General features: G+C 36.9%; 2 protein-coding genes across 7 annotated transcripts in view; one reads left to right on the top strand and one right to left on the bottom strand.

The window, feature by feature from the left end:
• Positions 1-4,646, top strand: part of kcnip1a (Kv channel interacting protein 1 a) — a 51,191-nt gene extending 46,545 nt beyond the window's left edge. For all 6 annotated transcript variants that reach the window (XM_067383342.1, XM_067383326.1, XM_067383350.1 and 3 more), the window contains 2 exons: positions 1,814-1,876; positions 3,136-4,646. In XM_067383342.1, the coding sequence (XP_067239443.1) occupies positions 1,814-1,876; positions 3,136-3,183 (111 nt within the window). In that variant the 3' untranslated portion in view covers positions 3,184-4,646. The remainder of the gene's footprint in view (positions 1-1,813; positions 1,877-3,135) is intronic.
• A 1,352-nt stretch (positions 4,647-5,998) lies between these two features.
• Positions 5,999-9,120, bottom strand: LOC137018623 (T-cell leukemia homeobox protein 3). The gene is made up of 3 exons (XM_067383314.1): positions 8,721-9,120; positions 7,380-7,614; positions 5,999-6,215 (listed from the first exon to the last, which is right to left on the bottom strand). Exons 1-3 carry the CDS (start codon positions 9,118-9,120, stop codon positions 5,999-6,001), a joined length of 852 nt encoding a protein of 283 aa, XP_067239415.1.
• Positions 9,121-12,289: the final 3,169 nt, after the last annotated feature.

Raw genomic sequence — 12,289 nt, 5'->3', positions numbered from 1 at the left:
ACACACTACAGTACGAACACACACTTGCACAGAAACGTTGTCAGAGCTGATCTGATGATTTGATCAGTAATATAGTTTATCAACTTAAAAGCTACAAGATATTCCTCACTAGTGCAGTGGCGGAGCCAGGATTTTTTCATGGGGGGCCAGGCGGGGGCCAGCAACCAGTCTGGGGTGGCACAGAAATCTTCATTTTTTCAACATAAAAATTAGTCTGACTATAAAGTACTGAACTGTGCCTACAACGCAACTAATACAGTTCATTTGTACTTAATTAATTGAGATGAGTGAATGTGACCTTTTTATTTATTTATTTATTAATTTATTTATTTATTTTTGCGTTCCTCACTTGCAGGCATATTAGTAAAGTGGCTCACACTATAGCTAAATTTGAACTTGTTCAGTCAGCTTGTTCTAGTTCTCAAAACCCCCAATAACTTGTTCTCCATTGTTGCATATCTATGGATGAGACATGCAGATAACTACATACTGTAGTTTCAAAAATTAACCAAAAAAGTAAACACTAAATTTTAAACTTTCTATATAGTCAAATAAATAATTGCAACAGTTCTATCATACCTAAATTAAACTCAGTACAAAGAAAAAAAAGTGTTCTCTTTTGAATTCCCATTTACTGATGCAGAAGTCAACAGCACATAAATGCCAGAATGTAAAATTAATTATTTTAAGCATTTAAATGTTATAACTTTTGTTTGTACTTTATAAATGATTGCAAAATTAGCATCTTCTAATACAAATGCACAGTTCTTACATTTATTTATGCATTAAAAAAATTACATATCCGTTTGTGCCTTAGGCCTATATTGTGATCTGACATAGCAGAATATTTTAGTCCAGAAACATGTGACGCATAAATCTAAAATAGGCCTACATACATGCATGCACAGTTTTAATGCAGCTTTAATCGCTTTTTTTGTCATTTCATAACTTAATAGACGACAGAACTTCGACTTTGCATGCTCGTAGTTTCTTTTACGCTTTATTTATTGTGAGTAAGCTAGTATACTGCGTGCCGTATTTGCGCGTGATTGAAAACTGCGCGTCTTGCAACCCACCAGTTGAGAAACATTTACGTAAGCTATATAATGTTCGCCGTTCACTGTTGTTAATTCTGATGAAGCTCATTCGGCACCTGTATCATTTCCGCGCGCGTTTGACTTGAGCCTGGCGCTGAGGCGAAGTTGGAGTGCGCGTCTGAAAAGTCTCCCGTTTTTTTGTGGTCTTAAAGAGACGGTTCTGCGTTTAAATAAACGCAGTTCGTGTCAACAAAAAAATTTATTCTGAAACAGCGGTTGTGAGCGGGGTGGCCAAAGGGGTGGCCAAGCTTAGGCCAAGGGTGGCCACGGCCACCCCTGGCCACCCCCTGGCTCCGCCCCTGCACTAGTGAGATAATAACAGTGCTGTTCTTGAAACAGATAAACTTACAGTTTCGCTATTAGTAGAGACGCTGCTGTCGAACACTGTTTGATGCACAGACTCGGGTAATTCACAAACACGTCATGCAAATAACTGCATTAGTCTGCTATAAATGGCTCAAGCCTCTGTTACTAGCTCTAAAATGACGTTTTGGAATTAGCAACGGAGGCGTGGGATGAGATACGTAAGAGTTTTAAGGAGAAAACCTGACAAATGTCTTGAAATACAACATCTGAACAATGTCTTGAGGTGTGGTAACTGTAGTATGTGCATCATAATGTGCATCAATTAGTTTCTAATAATTCAATTATTCCTTACTTATTACATTATAAATCACTATTTGTATAAAGACAGATGACTGTGTTTCCCTTTGCAGAAAATGGACAAGAACAGAGATGGATTTGTCACTCTTGATGAGTTTATCCTCTCCTGTCAAGAGGTACCTGTTTAAAATACCATACAAAATTAGTATGCATGGAATAACTGAATGACCTAGACCTTTTGCAAAAATGTGCAGAATATAAGCAGAGTACAGTGCATTAACAATGCAACCCACGCCTTCCAAGTTCAGTGTGATTAAGTGTACTGGAAGTATTATAAACTGTTGTTTTTAACACCTTTTTCTTAACTTGTTAGATCAGAATATTGAAAGTGAAGACAAGCAAAAATAAACATTTATTTGTAAAAGTATAAAAAATAAACAAATTGTGACAATGATGTAGACTTTCTGATTGCATACAGCTTCACATATGATTTCTTTAAAAATAATAAAGTATATACTGTGCAGTGTGGCGTAAGCAGAACGCTAGTATTCCATTCTAAGCATGTCACTTTCTTTCTCTCTTAAATGTAAGCAGTGCCCTCTAGTGTCAGAGAGTCGGCACTGTAGCATTGATTAAACAGCAGTTAAATTCTATATTAAAGCAGCAACAAAAAATAACTTCTCTACATGTTGTGAGTGAAAACAAATAACAGACTCCTCAGTTTGCTTATTTGGAACATAATTCTATGTTACTTCATCTTGAGTAATGATTATTTAATATCAGTCCTGGCCACTTAGCCATGCAAATTTATGTATGTACTGTATGTATTAATTTAATTTATGTTTTATTTATTTTACTTTTATTTTATTTTATTATCTTTTATTTTATTTATTTATTTATTTATTTTTGTACTATTTAATTAATTAATTAATTTTATTTTATTGAACAATTTTAAATGTTAAAAATATATTAATAAAATAAAAATTATAAATAAATAATCCATCCATACCATCCAGTCCTATTTGAATGTATAAAATCTTTTAGGGCAGGGTTATTATAGTTTTGAAAATGTTACTTTTTTATTTTTTAATGTTAGTTTTGTTGAATATTAGGCCACTCCAGAATAAGTTTTTTGTTAAAGTGAAGATTCTCCTTTATGTGCTTTATGCCAGACGTCCACATTTTCCCCTCATTTTTTATCTTTCAAAAACGAATTTTTAGTTTTGTATTATTTTGGTACTTTTCATTTTTTACAAGTGTTTTTTTTTTGTACTAGAATACACAGACTTTCTCCGCTTTTGCCTTTGTAATAGTCTTTAAGAATAATTAGCTTGTTTGTGTTCTTTCTTTCTGTCTCTTCCTCGTGTTTCTTTAGCCGTCTCTCATTAAATCTTTCCTTCTTTCTCTTTCTTCTGTTCATATTTTGTCTCTTCAGGATGAAAACATCATGCGATCACTGCAGCTCTTTGAGAATGTGATATAGAGCCACAGCAAGAGGAGGATGAAGGGAGAAAAAGGGAAATTAGTGAGAGAAACAAACCACTGAACTGTTGAATCTGACCAGTGTTCTGTTAACTTTTACCCCATCACCACCATGATAACTCTGGAAGTTTGACAGATGTCAAACAGCGGCTCTGTGCTTCACATGCCGGGAAAACGACATGTCCTTTAAACCCTGTTGTTCTGTTGCAGATGTGAGAATTGTGTGTCTATAACCAAAAAAAGCAACTAGTTAAGAGAACATGTGAGTAATTGTTTGTCAAAGCCGTGTTTACAAAAGCCCAGCGGGTTTCCATGAGGTCCTGTAGAAGCCAGCTGAACTCTTTCCACAGGACCGACTGAATTTACTGTGAGGGATTTAAAATTATGCATATGAAAATATGCATCAAACATCATGTCCTGACGTTTGATGCATCCGAGCAGTTGAGTTGTCCATGGTGGATTTTGTGTGTGTAACATCCGATGCACTCGACCTGTGATATTTCTCAAAAAGATGTGCGGAATATTGTAGCACATTATTGATGTGCCGTCATTTAGGTAGAAATGTTCTGATCCAGTAGTATAAACTGCGTCTCGGTGGTTCTCTTATGAACGACCAGTCATTTAACTGGCTTTCTGCAGAAGTTGCTGAATCTGCGGTGAACCGTGAGCCAGTGTTACGCTGTGCTTCTGTTTCTGACAGTATTTGTGCATCTCATCATCCGTCTCTGATCATCACTGCTCGCTGTTGATCTGATGTGTGTTTGTGTCCATCACTAGCGCTAGTCTCGTCACTCGTACCCGTCTCTGTTGGCTTGTGATCGCTCTTAGCTCTGCCCACTCGAATATCTGCCTTCTGATTGGTCTGTTTGTCTGTCAGAATCATGGGGTCTGTTTGTGGGTGAATCTCATGACATCACATCCAGGTCACATTTCACCCCGTAAAATGTCCTCATAAATGAAATGCAGTGATTTATTGAAATATGCATAAATGAATGGCAGCAAGTTTCTTATTTTTTTGATTTTGGGGTGAAATATGACTAATTGGTTTTGAGTTTCACTCTTGTGCAGATGGAGACTCTCCTTGTGAAAATGGATTTTGATTGACAGGTGCCGTAGCAAACTTTAGCAGTCGCTATATTTGTGTGTTTCACTAATATTTATATAAATACATTTTATTTTTACCGTGTGAAAGCTGTGAATTGCCAAAAATTAGTACTGTTTTATACAGCCATAATGCCACCTTACTGTGATGTAATTTGTGAAGAGAGAGCAAGAAAAAGAATAATAATAGTGAAATTAATTTAAAGGCAGCAAATAAAATGAATATAAATGTGTTGGATTAGTTTTGACAAGCATGAACTCAACATGGAGAGCATTCACAATACATTTTACTTCATAATCTGACATAAATATTAAAAACATGTAAGGTGGCGCCCAATTTGTATTGAATTGATTAGATCAAGAAAGTAGGCATTTTATATATATATATATATATATATATATATATATATATATATATATATATATATATATATATATATATATATATATATATAAGAGAGAAAGTAAATATGGTTAATTTAAATTTCATTTTGACTTTATTAAACGATTAATTGCATCCAAAATAAAAGTTTGTGTTTACATATGTGTGTAGTATGTATATTTATCATGTGTATATATAAACACACACATACATGTTTATATTTTGCAATAACATATATTATTTATATGTATTTTATATATATATTTACACGTATACATTCATGTGTGTGTATTTATATATACATAATAAATATGCACACATATATTATGTAAACACAAACTTTTATTTTGGATGCGATTAATGGTTTGACAGCACTACATTAAAGTAGCTATTGAAAAGCTCCTAAAAATGTGAACAAGTACTGTTGTGCCAGGAAACTGAAGCCATCATGGTAAAATGTGTGTTCATCACGGCCACAAACAGTCCTGGCAGACGATAATATGCTCCGATAACCTTAGTGTTGCTTTTTTATTATTATTATAGTTTCTGATCATTTTTAGATCATATTATGATGCGTTTTTGAGCAATCACTGTGCCGGTACAGCGTGATGACTTTAAGTATACCGTAGCCTATGATATTTGATTTATTACACACATTGCATATTTTATACTCTGCAAAGTTGGCCTGAATGATCCGATTAGTAGCAGCAGTATCTATATAACACTGAATAAGCTTTATAGAGCACAGGTGCAGATTATTTTTCATGATAAAAGAGGAGGCAAACCTGGTCTGAGGTGACAGAGAGACAGACGGTCAATCAGACAGACAGACTGAGGAGACGGGAAGCTTAAATATCCTCTTGTTGAAATGATGTATAAACTATTTAACAATAAAATTTTCAATGCATAATGCTGATTGTTCAGTGTTGTATTTTACACACCATTGCTTTTCCAGTTGAAAGCACGTCAACAACGACAGACATTAGGCGGTAATGTATCGTCACCATAATAGCACAAAATAATTACAATTTTTTTCATGACCAGTACGATATTTTGTAGACTTTCTCACAGACATCATTTGAACAGTTAATATATTTACAGAGCTGTGATTCAGATTGATTGATTCCAAAAGGCAGCATTACGTTTTTTGTCCGTAACAAACACAGAGACATCATTAGATCACTTTTCCTACAAAAGTGCTTAGATGGTTTGAGATTTACAAATGCGCCTCGCATATAAAATAACTGGCCTGATTCATTTCAGATAAAGTGGTTTTATCATCTTAGTTCAATCTGTCCATTCGTAGTGAGTCTAAAGCTCCACGGGAGTGATTTTAAGCCAGTGTTGTGGAAGTTGGGGCCATTTTACCAGGTCTCTCTTGGGCCCAAGGCTGGAGGTTCTGGAGGGCGTAGAGGGAGGAGTTATGCACACATAGAGGATCCGACGACACCGATTCGCTCATGGACTTCTGGAGGGCGTCGGCCTGGAGCTGAAGCAGCATTCGATTGGCTTGCTGACGTCCCGCCTCTCTTTCCTCAGCTGTTTGCCTTCTAGAGGTTTTGAAGATGCAAAAAAACCCCAACAATTATAAATCTAAAACAATTAGCCATTTAGGAGTCACACTCATATTCCTCTCAGCCAAAAGTGTCAGAACACCTCAATGTAACTTTTTTCCCAGTAAAATCAATGCAATATATTTTTGTTCAATACAATTTTTTAATATTTTGTATATTTTTAGTGACTTTAGGGTACTAAGTACACTGCAAAAATGCTGGGTTAAAAGCTACACAAGTTGGGTTAAATATGGACAAACCCAGCGGTTGGGTTAAATGTTTGCCCCAACCTGCTGGGCAGTTTTATTATTGTTTAAAAACGACTGTATTGCTTGCTTAAAATGAACTCAAAGTATGTTGGAAATGAACATTTATTAATAAGTTTAATAAATAATAATTAAACAATAAACATTTATTAAATTGCTTATTAATAAATGTTCACCTTTTGATTACTATTGTTGCCTCTAGTAATGATGTGTCTGATTTTTAATTTCCAACCTATTTTGGGTTCATTTTAAGCCATAGTCATTTTTAAACAATAGTTGAGTTAAATAAAACTAGCAAGCAGATTGGTCAAACCTTTAACCCAACAGCTGGTTTAAAACAACCCACTTGCTGGGTTTTCAACCCATCTTGGGTTGTTTTTAACCCACCATTTTGTAGAGTGTAATATTTATGCAATATTTTTTTTCTGTATCATGGCTGATTTGTAGTTTGAATCCCCCCAAAATTCTCTTTATTTTTGTAATTTTTTTCCCCCCATTCATTTCTATATGGTGGACTATATTTTAGGACCATCAATCATATCCATGATTTTTTTTTTCACATAGCACGTGCTAAAGTCAAAAGTGACCAAAGAGCACAAAAAATGTGAATGCTCCTTTAATATTTCAATTAAATATGTATATTTAATAATAATCGAATACTAATAAAATAATTCAAGTTAAAAATAAATGATTAAATGAAAAAGTGTAATATCTTAATTCTAAATGCGTCTAAATTGTTGCACTTTGTGGATTCCTGCATTTTCCAGCAGGGACTTAAACAACTAAAAAAATCATGTTAATAAGGTTGTAGCGTTAATGGCATTATAAGAAGCGTCTTGCATGCTGTTTTGAACTCCTTCATCACGTCTGTGCTGTTGGGTCACACCGGTCTCACCTCCACTTGGTCCGTCGGTTCTGGAACCAGGTCTTGACCTGCGCGTCCGTCATCTTTAGACTCTTGGCGAGGGCCGCGCGCTCCGCACTGGCCAGATACTTCTGCCGGTGGAAGCGTTTCTCCAGCTCGCAGATCTGCACGCGAGAGAACGACGTGCGGGGCTTTTTCCGTTTGGGGGGAGTTCGGTTCTGATACGGGTGACCAATCCGCCGGGTCACGGTGAACGGAATGAGAGCTGCGGAACAGCGGGAAAAGTGACATTAAGGATGTTATTTTCCTTTAGATTTTTGCTAAAAACAAACTCTGATAATGAAAGTGTTAATGTAGGCTACTAAATTGGTTTATTAAACCCAGTGCTCTCTGAAATGATCTGGTTGACTTATGAACTATTTGTTCGTGATGGCCTACAGAGATAGTTAACGAAAAAATATCGAGAAAGCTGATTTGTGTGCATCTTTGAAGAATGATGTTGGTACAGAGGCTAAAGGCACACTTCATTTTTCAACATGCACGACAACTATCACTTATGTTTGAAACAAAACACCTGTTTATAATTTTTAGGGTTATTAAAAATTATTAAATCAATATTTTATTCCCACGGGAACGTGAACAAAAAATGGTGCACCCATTTCTGAAGTGCGTATCGTTTCCTTAATGTGTAATTAATTGAAAGACAACATCGTGCATCTCAAAAGTGCACTAGTGCACATATCGTTTTTTTTTTTAAATGCTCATATTATTCAGTTCCAGAATCAAGCACGTTTTCCTTAAAATAGCCTTTATCCCCTGTCGTGCTCTACTGATAAACTGTGAAAACTTCATTCAGCTTATTGTTTTTAAGCGTGTATATTTCACCTTAAATATTTCAATTTCGATTTATTGACCATTTTGATAGAGCCTAAACGTAGTTTCGGGCCTAATCATTTAATTAATATTTGAATTAACAAACCTATTTTTGCGCTATGAATTTGAATGTTTTATTTGTCTTTATTTTGTTGCATGTGTGCGTTTAAGAAGATGAATTAATCTGCATTTGATAGCATGTAAATAATTGTATGCTAATTTGTTTATTTTAATTATCGTTGTCATTGACATTTGATTTATTGTATAACAGTTAATATAATTATGAGTATTACAAAAACAGTGTGGTTATTATTGAAATCAAGGTCATGTATTTTTCAGTGTGATTTCATAGTGATAAGGTTAATGCATATTTTTGGAGGGGAAAGCTTTTTTGATTTTTTTTTCCCCCTGAAATATTTTCCTGAAACCAACTGCGCAGGTCCAGCAGCCAGAGAGATCTGTGAACCGTGTGGATCATCAGAGATATTTATCTTTTACCTGGCAGTCTGTCTTTTGGAAACCTGCGGTTATTGTCCATCCAGGGGAAGCACAGCGCCGGTGCCGCGCTCAACATTGCCGGCGGCACCGCGGCAGCTAGAGGTCTGTGCGCCGGGACCCGAATCACTCCGCTCGGCACCAGAGTGCCGCTCACCCCGTACACCCGTCCGGAGTCCTCGAGCGAGCCCGTGACTCCGGAAAGAGAGACGGGTAAGGAGACATGAGGCGCAACGCTCGCCCTGGTTGGGCTTCCCAAGCGGCTGTTATCCACAGTGTTTCCGCCGTGCGCACGGCTGCTCTCCGGGTCCAGAGAGCCCAGAATCTGGTCGATCCCAAATCGTATGGGTTCCTGATTAGCTTTGGATGGCGCCTTTGGCTCGTTGAGCTCCGCGCGCTCCATACTTCCCAGTTGCGCGGCAGATTATGGCGGATTGAAACAAACGAAATCACGTTAAGTGCGGCGAAAATAATTCTAATTTAGTTTTAGTCTTGTCCATGGTCTCAGATGACGATCCTCTTTTCTCTGTTTCCTCGTTTGAACTCTGACAAGTCTCGCCACTGATGAGCCGCGCGTCAAACTGTCGAGTTTCCGCTCTGTGGCGCCTGCCAAACTCTTCAGCTCAAGTTTTCATTGGTCGACTGGACCGAGCCGTCATTATCTCTGTCTATTGGTTGACATTTAGGAACGGGGAAAAAGTGAACTAGAGCCTCATCATGCTATTCAATAATGTCATCACACTCATTTCTGAAATGCGCTTTTATTGGGGCTGAAAGATGCTAAGCTAATTTATTTACAGAGGTCTCTCATTATGTTGAATTACATTAGCACATTTTTACGCACAAACTTTGAGTTTACTTTGCAGTGATGCATTCAAAATGAATAAACTAGTTTTGTCAGAAGCAAATAACAGTGCTTGCAAGAAATAGCATGTTTAGTTTAAAGGGTTAGTTCACCCAAAAATGAAATTTCTGTCATTTATTTCTCACCCTCATGTCGTTCCACACTCTTAAGGCCTTCATTCATCTTCGGAACACAAATTAAGAAATTTTAGTGAAATACAAGAGCTTTTTTATCCCCCCTAGAAAGCAACATAATTCCCACATTCAAGATCCCGAAAAGTAGTAAAGACATTGTTAAAATAGTCCATGTGACTACAGTGGTTCAACCTTAATGTAATAAAGCAACTAGGATAATTTTTGCGTGCAAAAACAACAAAAATAACGACTTTATTCAACAATTTCATCTCTCCCCTGTCCATTTCCTATGTTGTTTACACTGCTTACACAGTGCAGGCTCCCATATGTCAGAAAGCCAGCTTATTATTGGCCGACGCTGTTCACATGGGATGCTGACGCAGAAGCCAAATAATAAGCCGACGTTCTGACATAGAATCCGGAAGCTATGCAGCGTAAACAGCGTAGGAGACTGACAGGGAGAGACGAAATTGTTGAATAAAGTCGTTTTTTTGTTGTTGTTGTTGTTGTTGTTGTGCACAAAAAGTATTCTTGTCAGTTCATAACATTAAGGTTGAACCACTGCAGTCACGTTGATATTTTAACAATGTCTTTACCACTTTTCTGGACCTTGAATGCGGTAATTATATTGCTTTCTATATCAAAAATATCTTAATTTGTTTTCCGAAGATGAACGAAAGTCTTATTGATGTGGAACGACATGAGGGTGAGGAATTAATGACAGAAATCTCATTTTTGAGAAAACTTTAAAGTTTTAGTTTTACAGGTTTAAAATGTTTTTTAACATATATTTGAGGATTCTCAAAACAACAAATCTTATATTCTTTTTATGAAAACATAATATTGCATTCTCTTTTCTTGTCCTGTCAGTTAAAAGTGTCTGCTTTTCCACAGGGGTTCACTGAGATAAACGTGAAGGATTCATTGTGTTATCGATCGTTCGGCAGAAATCGGAGAATGTCTCTGTTAAACACGAGCCCGGTGTTCGTCATCACTAAATACAGTCCTGCTCTCAGATGTACAGCATTGATTTGTGCCATGCCTTGATTAATGCTCGAAGCCCACATGCCAAATGCTCTCAGTTGCGCGTAATTTCATTCAGTAAAACTATCCCGCAGCATTTCGCAACAGACCAATTAGATTTTATAACATAAATGTCACCCAAACAATATCCATCAAATTATGAGAAGTTCTGTGCCGGACCGTCGCGCACTGCGCTCTGCTGTATGTTTGTGAGCGCGCAAAGCCTTTTAAATTGACGGCCAAATTCGTGTCCTCACACCGGGAAATGGAGTGTTTGCCTTGGGACACGCGCAATGAAAGAGCCGTGAAGATTGAGTCAGTAATGCAGTTTAGAAGCGTCTGCGCAGGTGAAATGGACATAATCGGACCCCTCCACACTGTCTCTTACCATCGATAACAAATGACAAAGACTTACTTTCTTTTTTACTGGTGATTTTTAAATTATGGGTGAATGTTGTTTACTTTGTAATTATTTAAATGCATTGCTGAATGCATGCATGGATAGATTTATAAGGAAACGCAATCCAATTTAGTTGTCGCAAAATGTCCACTCCTATCACAATCTCTTTATATGGACATCTGTTTGTGTTCATAAAGGTTATGTGAAGTTCTGTTGCATTCGACGTGCATTTCAGTCGCTTTAGGCACATGCAAATAATGTTTAATAGTTCTAAAGTTTAGCATCCAGTGTAGTTGTTCTGTAATAAAATCATTCTTATCATTAATAACCCCCCCAAATCAACAAGTATATGGAGTCTGTGACCTGAGGTGCAGCAGCAACATCATTTGCTCTCCCAGACTATTAGTGTGGCAGTTTTAAGCTTCAGTCTCTGCAGTGAAATGGACACGGTGTCTAAAAATGTGACACCGCCACTGAGCTTTTGACGGCTGTTAGTTTATCGTTGACACATGAATGATTTTTTAAAAACCACCCCGTGAATGTATTCAGACATTTCTGGCAGAAACGCTTGACTCCCCTTAACGTGCTTCTGGCGCGTTTCCGTGCCATATGTGCACGCGGCGACAAATTTGGCCTGTTTACTGTTTGACGCGTGATAATAGCATATAATTATGTGACATTTGCTTCTCCTTCAGTTTGCTTTTTGTGAACCATTTACTGATACTGTACAGCACTTATTTGCTGTGCATCTTTGGCCATACAGTCAAATTTAATTATTATTCTGACCAGTAATGGACCCCCGCTCTCTCTCTCTTGATTGATTGAGGAAGCTCTGAGCTCTTCGCTATGGTGTAATCGGTTCCTGAGCGAATCGGTCCCGTTACTCAATGTGTCCCGTGAGGTTTGATCCATCAGATGAGCGCGTGAGGATACTGTTTTTCTAATTGCTCCAACATTGTAATTAACTCCATCTCGAAGTATAAGTTCAGGGAAAAATTCATTATTATTATTATTAAAGTTGATATATTTACTTGGTTTTAATCTGTTCTTAATCTGTGCTGATCTAATTATAAAAATATTTGAAATGGTCAAAATGTGAAATTATGCCCAAATAGCCTACAGAAATATTATTATATCAGTCAACAAAGTCGCAAATAAGGATGTCTGAGGT

Source organism: Chanodichthys erythropterus, chromosome 1 (assembly GCF_024489055.1).
Source record: "Chanodichthys erythropterus isolate Z2021 chromosome 1, ASM2448905v1, whole genome shotgun sequence".
NCBI classification, from domain to species: domain Eukaryota; kingdom Metazoa; phylum Chordata; class Actinopteri; order Cypriniformes; family Xenocyprididae; genus Chanodichthys; species Chanodichthys erythropterus.
Note: the sequence above shows the minus strand (reverse complement) of the source record. Positions and strands in the feature narration are given on the sequence as shown.

What these genes read in the sequence shown, in the direction of transcription:
- LOC137018623 (XM_067383314.1), bottom strand. Translation starts at nt 9,120, where the DNA reads ATGGAGCGCGCGGAGCTCAACGAGCCAAAGGCGCCATCCAAAGCTAAT. An exon ending in TCCAAAAGACAGACTGCCAG is followed by an intron (nt 7,615 to 8,720) that starts GTAAAAGATAAA and finishes GCTGTTCCGCAG; the next exon opens with CTCTCATTCCGTTCACCGTG. An exon ending in AACCGACGGACCAAGTGGAG is followed by an intron (nt 6,216 to 7,379) that starts GTGAGACCGGTG and finishes CAAAACCTCTAG; the next exon opens with AAGGCAAACAGCTGAGGAAA.